This window comes from Crocuta crocuta, unplaced genomic scaffold (genome assembly GCF_008692635.1).
Source record: "Crocuta crocuta isolate KB4526 unplaced genomic scaffold, BGI_CrCroc_1.0 scaffold205, whole genome shotgun sequence".
Taxonomy (NCBI): domain Eukaryota; kingdom Metazoa; phylum Chordata; class Mammalia; order Carnivora; family Hyaenidae; genus Crocuta; species Crocuta crocuta.
The window spans coordinates 1,368,211-1,390,292 of NW_027530644.1; the positions used below are offsets into that span (position 1 = coordinate 1,368,211).

Below are 22,082 nucleotides of genomic sequence, written 5' to 3' on the forward strand. Positions count from 1 at the left end.
TAAATGTTTTTTCTGTACTATATCCCCAAAACAAATTTAAAAAATAATTTTTTTCTAAGCCACAACCCTTTAGAAATATTTCTATCAAATGTGAACCAACCTATTTTGAAGCTTTTGTAGGTAAACTGGAAAAAAAAGCCTTTCCATTTTACATAAATATTATTTTTAGGTATATTGTATGTTAAATGACTATAATATTAAAAATTAAAGATATAAACAAATTACTTCCCCCCAAATATGAACATAAGCATGTGTATATCCTAATAGCATTAATGTTTACTAAAAATGGAAACTTTTCCACTTCCATGGAGTTATCATAAACACAAAGTCAGATTTCATGGAATGATATAAAAATAAAATTGACTGGTAGGTACTATATCTTCAAATGTTCTCTCACTGACTATAGAAATTAAAGTCTCTCTCAAGTGCAATTTTTAACATTTTTCCAGAGCTTTAACAATGCTAGTAATTTGACCTCTGTTTTTAGAAGAAATGAGAGATCTCATTCAGAATTCTGTACAAGAAAATTCACTGTTATTTACAGTAGAAAAACTTAGATATGAACTAACCAAAATCAAGTGATGAATGGATTCATCAACAGATGAATACAGGAGGAAGAAAAGAGAGAGGCAAACCAAGAAATAGACTCTTAACTATACAGAACAAACTGATGGTTACCAGAGGGGAGGTTGGTGGGGAGATGGGCTAAATGGGTGGGCACTTGTTGGGATGAGCACTAGGTATTGTATGTAGTGGTGAATCACTAAATTTTACACCTGGAACTAATATTACACTATATGTTAGCTAACTAAAATTTAAACAAAAACTGTAAAAAAAAAACCTAAACATACAAAAACAAGAACATTATTAAATAAATTATCTTATTAATTATCACATTAATAGAGGATAAAAATTATACACACAGTAACAGAATATAAAATAATATGCAGATAGAGTATGAAATTATACATACAATATTATCCTCATTTAGGCACATGAATAAACTCTCAGACACACTGAAGTAACAAAAGAGAAAGACTGGAATGAAAAAGACAAAACACTCATTAACAGGAGTAATAATGATCATGTGTGATTTATATATATTCTTGATCTTTTTTTTTTTTTTTTTAGATTTATTTACTTTGAGAGAGAGAGAGAGCTGGGGAGGAACAGAGAAAGAAAGGGAGAGACTCCCAAGCAGGCTCCACAGTGTCAGTGCAGAGCCAGATGCAGGTTCCATCTCATGAACCATGAGATCATGACGTGAGCTAAAATCAAGAGTTGGATGCTTAACCAATTGATCCACCCTGACACTCCACATAGATTCATATTTTTTTAGGTTTATTTATTTTGAGAGAGAGAGAGAAAAAAAACATGAGGTGGGGAAGAGACAGAGAGAGAGGGAGAATCCCAGGCAGACTCTACACTGTCAGTGCAGAGCCTCACATGGGGCTTGATCTCACCATGAGATCATGACCTGAACGGAAATCAGCTGTTTAACTGACTGAGCAACCCTGGCAGCCCTCTTTGTATTCTTTATGTGTCTTTATTTCTACCATTTCCACAACAGAAATGTTGTAATTGAAAAGAAAAAGCAACAAATGTAACAAAGTATGATATTTTCCAACTGCAGCTTTTGTTAAAAGTAATTACATCTAAAAACAAAATTTATCCAGAATAAATGAAACACAAAACAAAGTGTTCACCTCAACCTCAATTCTAACATAATAGATAATTTGACATTAAATATAACTACACTGGTGTAAATAAGCAGGTTATACCAAAGTGTTAGAAAATGCAATTAATTGTTTCCAAATTCTATTGAGGCTTACCTTCACAAAGTTTCTGCTTCATCACTTCCCTTATTTTAGATATTGCAATATAGTCTTCCACATAAAACACGTACGTAGATGAAGGCTTATTCGCAATAGCTCTAAGTTCTGCATCTTCTGTTTCTGAGCCAACGCCAATAGCAAATAATGTTATTTTACTGTCTCTTGCTGCTTCTGCTGCATCCTTAACTTCATCTTGAGATTTACCATCCGTAAGTACTACTGCTATCTTAGTCAAAAACCGTGAGGACTTGGCAAAAAGGTAATCAAGAGCAAACTGGATGGCCTTTCCGGTCCTTGTGTTTCCACCCAGGTAGTGTATGGATTCCACTGCCGCCATCAAGTTCCCTCCTGAATTGTGGCTTCCAAGGGGAATCTCCAGTACAGGGTAGTCACTATACTGGACCACTCCAACCTGAATAAACTTCGGTCCTATGTCAAAGTTTTTTGTGATATTGACAAGCCACTTTTTCACTATTTCAAAGTTTTCTGGGCCAACACTGTAAGAGCCATCTAAGATGAAAACTAAATCAGTTGGAGCAGTACGGCAACCTAAATGAAGAAGAAAACCATCAGAGCACATTTGTTGTATACAAAGCAAAGCATGCATAGTTTTTACTGCATGATTTTTAAGTAACCAGATTGGGGGGGGGAGGGGAATCCTTTCACAACATACATGTATAGCAAATCACCATGACATATACTTTAAATATCTTACAAATTCCTATGTCCATTATACCTCAATAAAGCTAATTTTTTTAAAAAAGTAAAGAGTTCACTGGAGCTATGTGAAGATTAAATAAAATATACCACCAAGTTCATGAAAATCCCTTCTAAATGAGGGCTATTCTTTTGGTTGACATTTTTTAATTCTTTTGTCTTAATTTAAGGACTAATGACTAAGCTTTAAGAGTAAGGAATAAAAAAGACATGCTATATATGACACGATCTCTAGGTATCTCTTTGTAGGGACAGGTATTACCATAAAGCACCATTTTATTCTATTTCCCCACTCAAAAAATGAAAACACAGATATAAGCAAATAAATTATTTTCAGCTATACACTAGTAGCATTCTTTTAAGTTATCAATGAAATATGGTTCATTTAATGCCAACCTGAATTATTTACAAAAATGCAATAAACTAACGAATAAGGGAAAGGAATTAAAAACTTTCTGCCAACTTCAGGATTCAACTAGTCAATAAAGAGCCATATTTTCTGATATAGTTGATAAAAGCTTAATGAACTGAGAATCACCAATGCAGGTCTGATATCTCAGCCAATAATACACTTGTGCTAAATTAATCTATGTTCAAGAGTATAAAGCTATTTATTTCTCCAGAGATAAGGATTCTTATTTCAAGATGCCAGGAAACACATGTGATCAGCACATCCAACATTTCTATCGAGGGAAATAAAAAAACTATCTTTGGTAGAAGTTACACCTAGACAAGTTCTAAGCACTTGTGGGGAAAAAATCTCCTTAATTGTATTTTCCATGCTGCACAATACACCTCCACCCCTATTTCATTCTTTCAGTCTATGTATATTGAATATCTACTCTGTGCTTGATATCATGCTTCAAAGATACATAAGGTATCTCGAATAGATATTGAAGTCTAGTAAGACAGACAACTGGCTGGTTAGGGAAAGTACAAAGTATTCCGAGAACATTTGGGAGGGGGTAGCAACCTAACTGTGGAAAATCAGGGTAGATTTTGTGTGAAAGCTGACTGGGAGCCTGAGATCTGAAAAGAGAGCTTCAGCCAGGTGAAGAAGACGACCTTCTCATCAGAGGAAACAGCAATTGCAGAGGCCCAGAGATAAGAGTCAAACACAGCCCAAAAGACAAACTGGTTCATTTGAGTAATTCCAGTAGTTTCAAAGGGCAACAGAGTATGCTGAAAGGAATAGCAATACTTGCTTTCTCTTTCTCTCACTTCTGCACTCAAAGCAGAATAAACACTACTGTTTATGGCCCATATGATAAAGATCACATGCCCTTGGCAATCATAAGTTGGAAGAGAATGAGATGAATCAAGGTACTATGACAACAAATTTTGTCACAAGTCGTGTTTTTACTCAAATTAATGGCCTCCCTTAAGTAGTGATCAGATGCCCAATTTAAAGTTATAATGGTTTATTTTCCATAGACATTGAAAATGATATATCACAATTGCAAAGGAAGGCCCTGAAGGGGAAAAAAAATGTTTACTGACAATTAGTTTTTGTATTTTTGCATCTCCTTAGGAGTAAAAATCAATCAATCAACACTTTCTGTGTGTGTGTCTCTCTCTGTCTCTCTCTCTCTATCTCTCTGCTTTCCTTTCCATTCTTTTCCTCATCTTTGTCTTCTTCCAGATCTGGGATAACAAGGCCCACAGGAAGATGTTTCAATTTTAAAATGAACTCACCCATCATAGTAACCCACAAAAACAAACACTACTGTCAGGTGAACATGCAATGAAGAAGTCACCTCCCCCCCCAAAAAACTTTTTTAAATGCCAAAACACAGATTTATCTCAAAAGTGTAACCATGACGATGATGCCACTCTTAAGGTGGTGGGGAAGTCCAAAAGAGCCTGAGGGACACTATCCCAACATCCTCTGCCATGGTGACCACAGCCAGGGTTCAGGCCAGGGAAAGCAGAAACGGAATTCTGCCCCAGAAGTGAATTTTCTATCCCAAGGGAATGCAGTTCTTCTGGGGCTTTTTGGAGCTGGACTGGGATTACAGACATCTGCTTTTGTTGGAGACACAAAAGGACAGGCAAGTTATGTTTGCAGAGTTCTTTAGAGTTGTCCTTGCTCAGTACTCAGAGTCTCATTGTCGAGACCTGCTAGTGTTTGTGTGCCACTTGATTCAGTGTTTATAAACTCTTACCGGGTTGTTCTTGGCCCTTCCTACCTCTTTACAGAGCCATGGAGCATACATTTCACAACTGCAAGGTGAGCCAAGAGCATGAGTACAAAAGCAAGTATTGCCATTTATACAAGCTAGACAAAATACCACTCCCAGAGACCTCTTCCTTAGAGGGATGAATTACCACTCTCAAAGAAAAAAAAAAAAGGACTGAAGATCAAAGGCATAGTTCACATTCTAGTTATGACACTAATCAGCTGTGTGACATTAGGTAAGCACCTTAAATTTTGTTGAATCTCTTTTCTCACCCAAAAAACCAAAGCATATCTACCTTGTATAGTGCTTGGGTGGATTAAACTATAAAACTGTTATACAAACATTAAATTTATTATTATTTTAATAAATTTTTAGCAAGTTGAATTAAGTTATCAAACCATAATTACTTTATAGTAAGGTATTTATGTTTATGAGTTTCAAAATATGATATAGTCAAACTTTTTTTTTTTTTCTAAAAAATATAAAGCATTATATCTATAAATAATGGCCTGGGTAGCAGACCAGCAATTAATATAACCCTCTTTCTCTAATGCAAGCTTTCCTACAGCCAGTCAGAATAACAGTCACCGATTACTCAGATGTCACTGTGCTAAGCCATTAACATGCATTATCCTGTTTCCATGGATTATCTCATTATCTTTATGACTTCATAGGATGATCCGGATAACCATCCCATGAGGCAGATACTTTATCTTCACATCACTAACCTCATAAATGGCTGATAATGAACTCAATATGAGATCATTTATTCCAAAGGCTAATGGGTAAAATACATAATTACCACAGAGTTTTTTCAAAATTACCTCTTATAGAAGCTTTTCCTCTCAGTTAATATGTAACACAGCAATTCATTTTATTTTAGGGCATTATAGCATCAAAAACAATAAGAATAAGGCCTAAAAGGAATTGCCTGAGTTCCCCTAATTTGATTTCTGCAGTCAATTTGTTGGTAACAAAAATGCTGACAGTTCTTACTTGATCTTATTTCCCCATCTTCAGCTAATACACAATTCTGAAGAAGAAGCACCAAAACTATCCAAAGACATGTAATATGGTGAGCCATGTTTCTGCTTTTGGTCTAATCTTTTGGCTTTAGGATTCCTAAAAAGAAAAGAGAAAAAATAAGAAAGTTAAATATATTAGAAAAATAAAGACAAATAGCTAGTCATTTTTGTAAGTTTAAATTTTTTCATTGTAATAGACAGTTGCAGTACAGGTTTTACTAACCTTAGAATAATTTACATGTCCAAAATAGTCATATTTTTAATGTATATTTATTTTTGAGAGAGACAGATACAGAGCATGAGCAGGATAGAGAGAGGGAGACACAGAATATGAAGGAGGTTCTGGGCTCCCAGCTGTCAGCACAGAACACGATGTGGGCCTTGGTCTCGTGAACTGCGAGATCATGATCTAAGCAGAAGTCAGATGGCACCACTGAGCCACCCAGGCGCTCCCCAAAATAGCCATATTTAAACTATGTTAATGCAAGAGGACAATGAATAAGAGCTGAGGAAACCATAAGTCTTTTAATTCATAATTATCTTGGAAAAGTATAAACTTTCTAAAACATTGGGCTTTGCTCAAAATATTTACTAGAATTCCTCATTCCAACATAGCCTGTAGAGCCTTATCACATTCTTTGTGTTATCTCAATGGGAGCAAACATTTTTCTCTTAAAAATGGATTTGCATTTAAAAAACACTTAAAGGACGTCTGGTAAAAATATTTATATAATAAAGTGAGCGACAGGATTTTAATTTTTTTGAGCATTAAGAGCTATTTTATTTGATTCATAAACACTCAGTTATAGAACTTTAATATGTCTTCTAAGTTAGTCCAAGGACTTCACTTCAGGTTAGAATGTGGAAAGTTGCAAGACACTGTCATTCCCACCAATGCCAGATAAACTACAAAACTATAGTCTTTTAAACCCAGTGGGAAAGACAGGATTTAAAGAAACCTAAATGAGTAAAATTCCAAAAGTTAGCAATCCTTTATAACATAGAAGAGATTCTGGGCTGATTCCGTCCCTAGCAGAAAGGGAATCCTCTCCAAGAGGGTCCCAGCTACAGAGCGAGTATGCCCCTACCCAGCAATCTTTTTTTTTTTTTTTAATGTTTTTTATTTATTTCTGAGAGAGAGAGAGAGCATGAGCAGGGGATGGCCAGAGAGAGAGACACACAAAGAATCTGAAACAAGCTCCAGGCTCTGAGCTGTCAGCACAGAGCCCGATGAGGGGCCCGAACCCACGAACTGTGAGATCATGACCTGAGCCGAAGCCAGACGCTTAACCGACTGAGCCACTCAGGCGCCCCAGCCCCTACCCAGCAATCTTAACAGAGTACATGGAGCAGACAAGTAGCACAGAGAAAGTTGAGAACAACACAGAAAAGCAAGAGAGATCTCCCCTCCTCTCCTTTCAGGTATCCAGCGAATTCCTCAAATACAAATCTTTGGCATGCTGAAGGCTGGGGGAGAAGCAAGAGAACCCAAGAGCAATCTCTCCAAGGCACTCCAGTCCTTCACTACAGTGGAGAGAGAGAATTCAAAAAGCAGAAAGCTGGGGCACCTGCGTGGCTCAGTCAGTTAAGTGTCTAACTTCCGCTCGGCTCATGATCTCACAGTTCATGGGTTCCAGCCTCACATGGAGCTCTGTGCTGACAGTGTGGAGTCTGTTTGGATTTCTCTCGCTCTCCTGCTCTCTCTCTCTCAAAATAAATAAATAAGCTTAAAAAAAATCATACTGACAAGCTCAAAGAAATTTCCCAAAGGCCACCCAAGGTGTGAGAAAGCAAGAAAAATCTTATTTCTGATCAGGATTTATTTAGTATAAGAACATTCAGAGATGAGGTAAAATGGCTATCATAAATATATTAACGGGTCTAATGATGAAGGATGGCAATAGGCAAAAATATGGGAAATTTCAGAAGAGGGATGGAAACTTTAAAAAAAAGATACAAACTGAAATGCTTGCAGGAAAAATATATCAAAAAATAATTCAGAGGCACCTGGTGGCTCAGTCAGTTAAACAGCCACCTTCAGCTCAGGTCACGATCTCACAGTTTGTGAGCTAGAGCCCTGCACCCAGCTCTGTGCTTACAGCTCAGAGCCTGAAGCCTGCTTTGGATTCTGTGTCTCCCTCTCTTTGCTCCTCCCCTGCTCATGCTCTGTGTCTCTCTCTCTCTCAAAAATAAATAAACATTCTTTTTTTTTAGTAATTCATACAATGGACTTACCCGTATATATCAGAGGAAATAGTAACCCTAAAGGTAAATCTATAGAAATTACCCAAAATGAAACCCAAAAGGGGGTTGAATGAGAGTGATAAAAAGAAAAGAGCATCTATGGAACAATATCAAGTGATCTTGATACAGCATACAAGTAATTAGCTTTTCAGATGGAAAGGAGAAAGTGAATATTTGAACTATTTGAAAATACAACAGCCCAAAATTTTCCAAATTGACAAAAGCCACCAACAATCAGATCAAAGAAGTTCAACAAACCCCAAGCAAGATAAGAAGTCATACCTAAGTATATCCTACTCAAATAGCATCAAAATGAAAGAGAAAATTCTTAAAACTAGCCAGAGAAAAAAGACATTGCATACCAAAGGACAACAATTAGAATTTGTATGGAAATTTCATATTAATAGAATTCACAGATCAGAGAGATATAAAAATTCTAAATGTGTAGACACCTAATAATAAAGCTCCAGAATACATGGAACAAAATTGGGGGGAAAACAAAAACAAAGAAATTCAAAGAAAAATGTGACATTTTAATGTCCATATTTCAGTGATCGTTGAATTAGACAAAAAAGTAATCATTTTGCAGAAGGTTTCAAAAATATCAAACTTCACCTAGTTGACATTTATAAAACACCTAACAGCAGCAGAATATACATTCTTTTCACTTCTATTCAAAATGTGAATACATTTCTATTCAAAAATGTACAGGGAGTTCTAGCCACTGCCATATTCAAAATAAAAAATAAAAGATATAAAGCCTATGCAGAAAGAAATAAAACTGTACTTATAGACATGCTTTTTACATAGAAAACTTTTTGAAATCCACCAAAACATTACTAGAATATGTCCATTTACCCAAGGGTAAGAGGGATTTTTAAAGTTTATCTATATACTAGCAGTAAAACTGGTGGGGGTGGGGGGGAACGTAACATTCTATTTAATAACATCAAAAGCATCCTAAACCTAATGAAAAATGTGAAAGACCTCTCTACTAAAAACGTAGAAAACATTGTTGAGAGTAATTAAAGAAAGCAAATAAAGATCTATATCCATCATCAGTATTAGTTAAATACATGTCCATCCTTCTTAAACTGACCTATAAATTCAACACAATCCCAGTCAAAATTCCAGTATATTTTTAAAAGAAAGTGATGAACTTATTCTAAAAATTATATAAAATGCAAATGATCTTGAATTAGAAAAACCATCTTAAATGAAGGACAAACTTCAATAAAGAACAATCTTGATTAAGAAGAACAAAATGGGAGGGGCGCCTGGGTGGCTCAGTCGGTTGAGTGTCCGACTTCGGCTCAGGTCATGATCTCACACTTCATGGGTTCAAGCCCCGCATCAGGCTCTGTGCTGACAGCTTAGAGCCTGGAGCCTGCTTCCGATTCTGTGTCTCCTTCTCTCTCTGACCCTCCCCTGCTCATGCTGTCTCTCTCTCTCTCTCTCTCTCTCAGAAATAAATAAAACATTAAAAAAAATTTATTTTAAAAAAAGAACAAAATTGGAGAATTTATACTACCTGATTCTGACTTACTATAAAGCTCCAATAATCAAGAAAGTGTGCTGTTGGTGTAAGGATAACCATACATAATGGAACCCAGTAGAGTTCAGAAACAGACCCACACTTATACGGTCAATGCATTTTCAATAAAAGTATCAAGATAATTGAGTAAGAAAATCTTTTCAATAAATGTTGCTGGATTAACTGTATAAACACAATAAAATAAACCTTGATGCCACCTCAATCCATATACAAAAATTAGATAAAGCATAGACCTAAATGTAAAAGCTAAAACTATAAAGCTTCTAAAAGAAAATTTCTTAATGACCACAGGATTAGGCAAATTTTCTTAGGACACAAAATCCACTAGCAATTTTAAAAATGAATACATTAGACTTCACCAAAATAAACATTTCCATTCCTCAGAAAACCACCATTAAGAATACAAGCCAATATTCACAATAAAATACTCAAGAAAAGTGACCCATATCCAGAATATATACATTTTTAAAACTCCTACTACAGTATTACTCAGTCATAAATAATAAAATAAAATCTTGCCATCTGTGATGACTTGGATGGACCCATAAGGTATTATGCTAAGTGAAATAAGTCAATCAGAAAAAGACAAATACCATATGATTTCTTTCATATGTGGAATATAAGAAACAAAACAAATAAACAAAACAGAAACAGACTCAGAGAGACAGGAAACAAACTGCTGACAACAAGACAGGGGCGGGTTGAAGGGTAGGTAAAACAGGAGAAGAGGATTAAGAGATACAAACTTCCAGTTACAAAATGAATAAGTCTTGGGGCGCCTGGGTGGATCAGTTGGTTAAGCGCCCAACTTCAGCTCAGGTCATGATCTCATGGTTCGTGGGTTCATGCCCCGCGTCAGGCTCTGTGCTGACAGCTAGCTCAGAGCCTGGAGCCTGTTTCAGATTCTGTGTCTCCCTCTTTCTCTGACCCTCCCCTGCTCACACTGTCTCTCTCTCTCTCAGAAACAAATAAAACAGTAAATTTTTTTAAATGAATAACTCATGAGGATGTAACAGTATAGGGAATATAGTCAATAATTCAGTAATAACTGTGTATAGTGACAGACGGTAACTACACTTATTGTGAGGATCATTTTGTAATGTACAAAAATATTGAATCACTGTTATATGTACCTAAACCTAATAAGATATTTATGTCAATCATAGTTCAACAAAATAAGAATAAAAATATTTTTTATATAAAATAATTTATTGTCAAAAAAAAGTCCTAAAAATCAAAAATCATAAAAGGGAAAACCATCCAGAGTGCCTGGGTGACTCAGCTAATTAAGTATCTGATTTCAGTTCAGGTCATGATCTCACAATTCTGAGTTCGAGCTCCTGTACTGACAGCACTGATCCTGTTTTAGGTCCTTTGTCTCCCTCAGTTTCTGTCCCTCCCCTGAACTCTGTCTCTCAAAAATAAACATTTTAAAAAAATTAAAAAGGAAAACAATCCAATTTTTTTTAATGGGTAAAAGTCTTGAACATATTACATAGAGGGATACAGAAATGGCCAATAAAGACATTAAATAGCACTCATCATTAGTCATCAGAGAAATCAATGTTAAAACCACAATAAGGTAACATTTCACACCCAATAAAATGGCTAAAATTTAAAAACTGACAGTATCAAATGTTTTTTGAGACTGCAGAAAAATTGGAATTCATACATTGTTGGTGAGAATGGGAAATGAAATAACCACTTAGAGAACTGTTAGGTTCAGTCTCTTAGAAAAATTAAACTATGGGGCGCCTGGTGGCTTAGTCGGTTAAGCGTCCAACTTTCGCTTAGGTCATGATCTCGCAGTTCGTGGGTTCGAGCCCCGCGTCGGGCTCTGTGCTGACTGCCAGCTCAGAGCCTGGAGCCTGCTTCAGTCTGTGACTCCCGCTCTCTCTGACCCTGTCCTGCTCACGATGTCTCTCTCTCTCTCTCTCTCTTTCTCTCTCTCTCTCTCTCCTAGAAATAAATAAAACATTAAAAAATTTAAATAAAAAAAAAAGAAAAATTAAACTATGACCAGCAATTCCTGTGCTAGGGATATAACCTAAAGAAATGAGAACATGTGCCTATATAAAGACTTTAATGATGTTTATAGTAGTTTTATTCATAACAGTCCCAAACTAAAAGTGACTCAAATACTACCAACATGAGAATAAACAAGTTGTACGGTATATTCACATAATAATACAAAGCAACACCAAAATTGTGAACTATTGTTATACTCAGCACATGAATAAATTTTAGATTTATTCTATTTAATGAAAGAAGCCAAACACAAAAGAATACATAAAGCATGATTCCAGTTATGTGAAGTCCTAAATCACAAAACCAATCTATGGTGCTAGAAATCAGGAAACATTTGCTTAGATGAAAAGAATCCAACTGGAGGGGTTCCTGGTCGGCTTAGTTAAGTGTCTGACTCTTTATCTTAGTTCAAGTCATGATCTCACAGTTCATAAGATCGAGACTCACACTGGGCTCTGAGCAGTCTTGGAATTCTCTTCGTCTCTCCCCTCCTCCATGCTTTCTCTCTCTCTCAAAAGTAAATAAGTAAAATCACTTAAAAAAAAAAAAAGAATTGAAAACTGGCATAAGTAAACTAGCTGGATCATAGAAACATCTACACTTGCAGTGATGATATTCAGGTGTATAAATTTGTCTAAATTTGTCTAAACTTCTGGCTTGATAATTATATAACTTGTTTTATGAAAATTATAACTCAATGACAAACAATCCAACATCAGTGTTGTCATTTTTCAAATTAGGCTGGCCGCTCTGGACGAGGAGCTATAAAGGTCAAAAAATGTCAATGAGAGGCATTTTTGGTGAGTCATCACCAGGATGTACTGTTTTATGGTAATAAGGCTTGCTAATAAATATTGACTGGTTTGTTTCCCAAAAGCCTCAAAGTTGAATTATTCTGCTCCTCTACCAAAATCATCCTCACTATTTTTATGTATTATCTAATTCCTTCAGAATTCTTGGGCTAAAGTTAATTATCTAATTTTATTAAATACTAGATAGACAGCTATTAAAGTAGATGATATTATAAGGGCATTAATATATGTTACAGTCATTTTATTTAGCCTTTGAAACATAACAATTGTAGCCTGAATGTTTTATAGATATGCTTTATAACTATTTCATTGTATATATGCCTAAGTGCAATGCATATAAACTGAGGCATATCCCATTTTAGCATTTACTTCAATCACCTGGGGAGTTTGTTAAGCATATGGATAGCCTAACCCTACCCAGTGGCTTCAGATTGGAGAGCAAGGGAACAAACACAAAAAATAAAAAGTTTCCCATATCCATATGCTACTGTATACCAAAGTTCTAGAAATTCTGATGTAAGGTAATGCCAAAATGATAAATAAGGAAAAAAATTTTTAAACTCCTCCGGTTCCTCTTCTCCTGGTAGAGAAGATAGCAACCCCAAATTGGAAAGCATTACTCAGAGAATCTCTACAAGCAAAGATGTCTCAAAATTTGCTACCCAAAGAGCATTCCATATGCCACCCTTAAACATGGAAAATCCTGTCTTGGAAAAATTTAACCTTTTAATGCTATATGAATAATTCTTAATTGATAATGGAAAAAGAAGGAATTACTTTCAGCAGAAAGTAGGAATTTAAACTGAGCTCATCTGTTAATGTGGATATACATTAGGCTAAATGCATACCAGGCAATACAGAGTATAGATTTAACACTGCCACTAACTTTAACTTAGCATCTTTCCTATAATGTTAAAAAAAAAAAAGAAAAAGAAAATTGATCACCAATAATCTTCCTTTGAACTACAGAAATAATGATCCATATTCTCTGACCTCACATTATTGTGATAATGAAAATATATAGCTTTACAATGGTTGAGGCTACAGCACTTCACTTAATCTTGGGAGGTGTTGAAGAAAATAAGGCTTCCTCATGTACCATGGCTTTGCCTGTCACATGAGCTCTAATGAACAGCAGACCCAACACTTAAACTCAGGCTCACCCAGAACTCTCTTGAGTAGTTTCATTCAACAACAAATATTTATCAAGAGCCTTGTGACAGATACTCTTTAAGGTTCTGAGAATTCAGAAGTGACCAAACTAGATAAGGAATCTGCTTTCATGCAGTTCCTGTTCCAGAGACTAAGTAAATGAGTGAGATAATTTCACATAGTGGTAAGCGCTATGAAGAAATACAAATAGTAACGTATAAACTGGGGCCAGGGAAGAAGGACTCTTGTAGATGTAAAAGTCAAAGCAGGCCTCTAAAAAGAAACCATTTGAGCTGACAGCTGAGTAATGTTAAGGAGCTATCCTCGCCTGGGACTGAGGATAAATCTTCCCTTTTGTGGATGGAGAAGTTTGGTTTGTTCTATGAACAGAACAAAGGTGAGTGAAGCACGAGCGTAAGAGCAAGAGAAAAAATGGCAGCAGCTAAAATGAAGTACCAAGGACTACATGCAGTATCTCAAATTTAGGACTGTCTTCCCTAAATGCCGAGTGAACCCAAAGGAGGGTTTTAAGGATAGGAACATAATGATCAGGTTTTTTTACATTTAGTAGATCATCTCACTTCCCAAATCAAAGAGCTCTTAAAGTTTTTTGGTTTTTGGTTTTTGTTTTGTTTTGTTTTTTCTTTGAGAAAGAGAGAGAGAGAAAGAAAGAGAGAGAACGTGTGTGCGCACAACTGGGGGAGAGGGGCAGAGAGAGAGGGAGAAACAGAGAATCCCAAGCAGGGTCTACTGTCGGCATAGACCCCAACACAGGGCTTGAACTCACGAATCTTGAGAGCATGACTTGCGAGAAAATCAAGAGTTGGATGCTTAACAGACTGAGCCACCCAGGCACCCTAAGAGCTCTGTAAGTTTTAACACTTGATTCTCAGAGAAAGCAAGACAGATATCAACTGATCAATAATTATCCTTTCTGACTTTTCATTTCTCTTCCCTTTCTTTACCCTTTGTGTTGTATCACATTTCACTATCACAGTCTCTAATATTTTATTAAAATCAAAATAGCTACTTGTGAGTAAATTTGTGAGAACAGTGGATACAAATGAAGGCAAATTCCGTATCTCTTGTCTCCTTGCAGTTAAGGTCTCTTTCGGTGGGTCAGTGGTAAAGGCATGGGAATCAGCAGGAGGCGACATCGGGAATGTAATACAAGCTTTCAAAATAAGGGACTGTCAGGAAAAATGCCATCTCAAAATCTGGTTGCTGTGCTTGGCTATAAAACCTTCACATAAAACTGAAGACTAAAAATAGTCCCCTCCTGAGGCACTAACACTCATGCTTATTTATAGGCTCTGCCTTTAAACTACGTTGTAAAACAGGAAAAGGTGGAGAAACAAATGGCAGTCCTCAAACTTTTGTGCACACATACACACACACACCTATTGTGTTCTAGATTGCTGACATTATGATAGAAGGAAGCATTAAGTGGGACAGATAGAATTTAAAAGGGCAAAATCCTGGCAAACCAGGAAATGAATTGAGAAATAATTCACTTACATATGTATACATGTATGTAGAGTCTGGTCTGTTTGAGTTATCATTAAAACAACAGAATGATGGCTAAACTATTTGCCATTTCATAGATCTAAGCAAGCCCTCCAAAGTATATAATTAATCAATGCCACCTTGATTGTGTGTAACAATTTGTGGATACCTAAACAAATGACATTGGTTATATTTCTCTAACCAACAATCTAGTGTGGTAGGGCAGATGGGTAATTATAAATCCCCATTTCAGAGATAGACTAACAGATTCAAAGATATTATTAGGTTATACCTTGCAGAGTTTACTTTCCGGCTGCAGAGCGGGTGACTAGTTTCTTCATTCATTTGTACATTATGCAGCATCCATTAAACCCACACAAGATAAAGTGAAATGAAGTAACTTGATTGTCTGTGATTTGGTGGAGTGGTTTAAAATTCCATCTGGCCATAGGAGCTTCTGAATACTCAAGCAACAAAACATACATATCTGTGCAGTCATTCAAATTGAGACCAGTAAAAGATAGCCAAGGAACACGGAGCACAGTGTATTTTAGTTGCCTATGCAGCAAATCCACTGAAATCAGGTCATGGGATTCTGTTCGTCATTTAAGCTATGCTTAAAATATAGCCCTTTTTTCTATCTCTAAATATAATCCTTCTTACGTTAACATATATTAGCCTAATTTTTATTTTTTTCTTAATTCACCTCTAGTTTTTAAAACAAAGTATTAGAAAAGTCAAGACATCAATTTCCAAAGAAATAGGTAAGAAATTTTTTCAACATCTAACTCAGGTCAAATTGTTCTCCAATTAAGTTCTCCAACTTAATCTTCCAATTCATCCATCTTACACCAAAAAGAATGCTGGATAACGAGTCATGAGGTAGAGTTCTAGTCATGCATGTCTTCTGTCTGCCTACTTAGAAAAGAAAATGTAACCATATGCAAAGTTAAAAAGCAATATGGGATAATAAATGCAAAATAAATGGTATAAACAAAAAAGGAATTAGGGTAAAGGAAATAGGTGGAAAAGAACATTTTAGATTCATCCCAATTGTGGTTTTTAAATACCATTTTCCATTAAAAGGAACCAGGGATCTTTGGGAAAACAGTATATTCTAGATCTGTAAAGACAGAAATCTTGTGATTAAAACAAAGAAGTCTCAAAAATTATTGGGATTAGATCAAAAGGACCAAAGAACTAAATTGAGGGGCTCCTATTGGGTAACAATAAAAGCATCTGATTGTTAAAAATAATAATAATCACAATGGATTGAAGCATAACACTTTGTTAAATCTATGAGTTCATAATGATATATATATATAAAAAAAAAAAAACCATGGGTCACATTCAGAGGTTGCTAGTATACAAGTAAAGAAAGAGAATCATGCATTTTCTTACTTTTCCTACCAGTGTGATACTTCAGGGTAAAAAAACAGTTGATGAAGCAAGAGTTAATAAACCCCAGAAGAATAACAGAATTAGAAAATCACACTTTGCAAGGCACCTGGGTGGCTCATCAGTTGAGTGGCCAACTCTTAATTTTGGCTCAAGTTGTGATCCCAGGGGTGTGGCATCAAGCCCCACATGAGGCTTTGCACTGAGCACGGAACCTGCTTGGGATTCTCTCTCTCCCTCTTTTTCTGACCCTCTCCCATCTCTCTCTCTCTCTCTCTCTCTCTCTCTCTCTCTCTCTCTCTCTCTCTCCCCCCTTTCTTTCTCTCTCTCTCTCTAAATAAGTAAACTTTCTAAAAAGGATGATTTGCTTAAAAAAAAACAATTCACAGTCACTTAATAAACAAATTTAAGAGCCAAGATATTTTATTTCACTGGATAAAAGACAAACACATAGTGTTGGTGAGATTTACAGTATAGAAGTTCACCATGTAGTATGTAATACTTTCATTTATATTATTGATTATTCTCATCTACATAACCTTTCCTTGTCTAAACTCCTCACAACCAATCACATCTACTACCTTACTAACAGATTTATGTGTAAAACTGTCTCCCTAGCTAGTAAGTGCATTTGTCCATGCAAGACATGGTCACTAATCACTACCCTGAGCAAGTTCTCAAATCTTGCTGAGCCATAGTTTTCTCATCTGAAAAATCAGTATAATATCACAGCCTTTCAGGACTATTATAAAGATTAAATGAGATAGCAAAGGTCTGGCTTATGTGAGGTAAAATAGCAATAAGCTCTTACATTTCATCCTTTACCCTCAACAGATGCCCAATCACAAACAGGAAGAGTATCTGATATATGTCTTTTGAATTCCACAAAGCCCTTAACGATTCTAAGCCCACAGAAGGCAATGAAATATTTGTGGCATCACTGACTCAATACACATTTATTGAGAACCAGTTTGTGCCAGGCTTTGGAGTAGGCATGGGGAGAAAATAAAAATGAACAAGAATGTCACAGCTCTTTCACTAAGATTTTTAAATCAGCTAGACACTCAATAACAGGGACATTAGAAGTATGAAGTAATTTTAACATAACTTGGAATAATTGTAACTGGAGGTTGGCCAAAGTATTTAAAAATACAAAACAAAAATAACAAAAACACATAGTCATTGTCATAACTGAATAGGAAAGATTGTAGTCTATGGCCATTGTTTATCTCCCTAAATGAAAATGTCCCTTTGGGTTAAACATTAAGGGGCAAATGCGAATATTTGTCTAATTGGAAACCTGTTTTCTTTTTCTTGGAGCAAGAATCACAGGAAAAACATTGTAGAGATTCAAGTTCCATGATAAAGAAGAAAAAACAAAATGGGTTTTCATAGATGGGATGAAATCATGTTTCCATGGAAACCCTGAACTGGTTTGTTGCAGCAGAACTTAAGTTGGCAATTTTGGCTAATTTCAACTATAAAAATAAGTTTGGCAACTTGAAAAATGTATTCAAACTATCATAAAGTAATTTTCAAATGATAGCTAAATACATGGAAAGGATCTCATTAGATTAAACACATATTTTTTAATTTCTTTAATCGTTGCCAACTTTACCTGGCAAAGATATCATTTTAATTGGAAACAAATCCAATGACCTAAGTTGTGCCAGAATAAACAGAATCTAGAATATGGTTGTCTTTTGATTCTAATGTTGGAGCAAGAACAGGGACAAGAACTTCCTCTGTTACAGACTAGCAGAGTCTGTGAGTTTAATAGCTTTTACTGAATCATGATAACCAAAATAGACCCAACATCCGATCCCAAACAGGCAAGGCCACTTTTTATTTAGATTATCTTTTTCCAAATTAGAGATCCAGTTGATTATTGGCACATGGCTGTTAAGCCAAATAAGATATCAAAGTGTTTATGTTTTACAGTAATATATTTTAAATATTTTTGAATATTTTAAACATTCAAAAATGCTTTACATTTACTAAAAGTTTTACCCTCCTTTAAGGACCTTAGTGTTATACAAGGATTGGCTCTAGCCTTTGAATTTGTTTCATATGAATTTCTTTTGCGTGATCTTGAGCCTTTAGACACAGCAAATAAGAGCAAAAAGGCAAGCAAACATATATATATGATCGACTCGGAATTCAAACTACCCAGTCATGCAAACTTGATCAGCATCTCCCAGGATACAGTAACTACCCCACGATCACATTCAACTGAAGCTTAACCTCCTGTGCTTTATTCATAGGACAATTTCAAACCAGGGAATCTTACAACTAATTTTTAACGGAGTATTCTTCCCTTGATTGTTTTACTTGCATGTTCCTTTCTCTCCTTCGCTTCATTGCCAAGCTTCATGAGAGAGAGAGGTCTTCATGACTTTCCTTCCAATCCCTCACTTCCTGCTAAAGCTTGATCCCACTGCTATCCAGTGTCTGACGCAAGCACTCCTGTTGAAGGCACCAGTGATTTTCTAATTGCCAAATTAAGTCAGCTCTTTCTAACCATCTCTCTTAACCTCCCTGCATTTGTTTTTTTTTTTATTTATTTTTTAAATGTTTTTATTTATTTCTGAGAGAGAGAGTCAGCGTGAACAGGGGAGGGTCAGAAAGAGAGGGAGACACACAGAATCTGAAGCAGACTCCAGGCTCTGAGCTGTCAGCACAGAGCCCGACACGGGGCTCGAACCCACGAACCGTGAGATCATGACCTAAGCCAAAGTCGGACGCTCAACAGACTAAGCCACCCAGGCACCCCAACCTCCCTGCATTTGGCTCATCTAGATGGCTTTTCCCCTAACTCTTTCTTGACACTGCATTCTCTAGGAGGGACTTGTTTTCAGACTTCTCTGAGAGTCCCTCCTATATTATCCTTTATGTGTTTAGGTCCCTGGGGGTTAGCCAGAGCCTCTACTTTTCTAATTTTTCAAACTCTCACTGCAGAACTTCAACCTCCCTCTACAGCATTAGCTTCCACTTTGATGTTGCCAAATCAGAAATTTTTATCTCCAGGGCATACTTAACTCTTGCATTCAAGAATCCATTTCTTTCTTTTTTTTTTTTTAATTTATTTATTTTTGAGATGGTGGGGGCAGAGACAGAGGTAGACAGAGGATCCAAAATTGGCTCTACACTGACAGCAGAGCCTAATCAGCAGAGAGCCCAATGTGGGGCTAGAACCCACAAACCACAAGATCGTGAGCTGAGCCAAAGTCATACGCTTAAATGACTGAGCCACCCCGGTGCCCCAAAAGTCCATTTTTAAATAATTATATGCAAAAGTCTGCAGAACATCAACTTTTAAACAACCAACATACATCTCCATTTCAACAAATCTTAAAGTGAACTCAAAATCTACTCCTTAAAAATGGCTATTTTCTTCCTATTGCCCATTCAAGAAATGACCCACGGTGTCTGGGTGACTCAGTCAGCTGAGACCTTTGGCTCAGGTCATGATCTCACACTCATGGGTTTGAGCCCTGCATCCAGCTCTGTGCCGACAGCTCAGAGCCTAAAGCCTGCTTCGGATTTTCTCTCTCTCTCTCTGTCTCTGCCCCTCCCCAACTCACACTCTGTCTCTGTCTCTGTCTCTGTCTCTCTCTCTCTCTCTCAAAAAACATAATAATAAAAAAAATTTAAAGAAAAAAAGAAGTGACTCTACCATTTACCCAGCTATCCTAAATCAATCACACCTGTCTTGAAAAAGCTGTTTTCTGTCCATCCCCTCTCACAGCTAGTAACAAAATCCTCATGATTCTATCTATTTGCTCTATACCCACTGCCATAGTCAGAGGTGGGAGCTTTATGATTTCATACCCATCCAAACTACTGAAATAGATGCAGAAGAAACATTTGGTCATTTCAACACCATTCATTACCTTGAAATACACAATACTATTTACTATATCAAAGTAAAAAGACAAGATTTTTAGTATGATAAAACCAAAAACCTTTGTAAACATAATAATTAATGGTGAAATGTTAGAAAAATTCTCCTTGAATAAAGCCAGAAATAATACAAGGATGCTGAAATCACCCCTTCTGGTCAGCACTGTAATAGAGATCTAAGAAGATGACAAAAATAAGATCTAAGATTGAGAAAGGAATAAAATTATCAATATTCTTAGGGAAAATATCTAAATTTTAAAATCTACATTAAAATAATTAACAGTAGCAGGTTTTAACAAAGATATTGCATATAAAAGTATATTTTTAAAAATCAAATACCATTCCCTTTACTCTAGCAGCAAAAAATTTAAAAAGTGAGTTTCTTGTGATAACATTCACAATGGCAGTTAAAATAATGGCATGTCTAGGGTAACTACAATAAAACTATAATTGAAGGACAAAAAGTTCTAAGTAGAGGGAAAGTAAATGTGTTCATAATGACAGGACTTAATTATCACAAAGGTAACAGGTTTTTCCTTCAATTAATCTATACATTTAATGCAATTCTTATCAAAACTCAAGTATTTTGTGTTTGAATGTGGGTGTAAAAGTTGACAAGCTGATTAAAAAAAATCAAATGAGGAAGAAAAAGGCCAAAAGTAGACAATTCGAGAAAGAGAAATAAGGAGGAATAGATTTATAGTACCAGATATCAAAGTTTATTTTAAAACTACAGTATTTATAAAGACTTGGCATTGACAAAAGTTTAGTCCAAAACAATGGGTGTCCATAAAGGCCCTAGAAACAAATTCACCGACATATAAGAAATTGTTATAAAGAGAAGTAGCATTACAAATGAATTCTGAAAAGATGGACTATTGAATAAATGTTCTATCACTGATAATCATATGGGCGTGGGGAATTAAAGATAAAATTGTACCCCTATTCACACCATATACCAAAGCCAAGTATAGATGGGTTAAAGACCTAAATGTATAAAACAAAACTTCAAAACTCTTAGAAGAATATATAGGATATCCTTTTAACAACAGATAAAGAGGAAATTTGTATTTTTGTAACAAATGACATCATAAAGTTAAAAGACAAACCTAACCTGGAATAAAATGTCTGCATGTGCACTTCTAACCGAAGATCGATGCCTTCGATATATAAAGCCTACATTCAGTAAGAAAAAATAGAAATAATCCAATAAGACAATAGGTAAAGACTGTTAACAAAAAATTCAAAAGGAATCCTAGATGTCTATAATGAAAACATGAGCAATCTTCATAAGTGAAAAATACAAAATAGAACAAAATACTATTCACACCCACAAAAAAATGTTAAAAAGAGTTAAAGAGCATATAAGAAAATAGGAATTCATACTTTTAAAAATGAGAATACCCTAGTACAGCCATTCTGAAGAGCAATTTACAATGCTTAGTAAAGTTGAAAAAAGCATATGCTATAATCTCATGATTCTATTTAAGGAGTACCCTCTGAAAAATATACTATGTACAAAAGTATACTTATCAAGGAGACATATATATCACTGCTGCATTGTATGTAACCAGAAAAAATGGAAACGGCCTAATTGTCCATCATTAAGAAGGTAAACACTTATTCCAAGACAGTAAAAATGGATGTTCTAAGGCTGTATGTACCAATATAAATGAAAACAGTAAGTTCCAAGAAGAAATAAGCAGTATGATGCCATCTACATAAAT

The 22,082-nt window shown here is 35.7% G+C and overlaps 1 protein-coding gene across 1 annotated transcript in view; it reads right to left on the reverse strand.

The window, feature by feature from the left end:
- Nucleotides 1–22,082, reverse strand: part of COL21A1 (collagen type XXI alpha 1 chain) — a 180,355-nt gene that overhangs the window by 125,984 nt on the left and 32,289 nt on the right. Inside the window, exons 2-3 of the mRNA XM_077769075.1 lie at nucleotides 5,729–5,854; nucleotides 1,833–2,384 (exon numbers count right to left, since the gene is read on the reverse strand). Coding sequence (XP_077625201.1) covers nucleotides 1,833–2,384; nucleotides 5,729–5,816 — 640 coding nt within the window. The 5' untranslated portion in view covers nucleotides 5,817–5,854. The remainder of the gene's footprint in view (nucleotides 1–1,832; nucleotides 2,385–5,728; nucleotides 5,855–22,082) is intronic.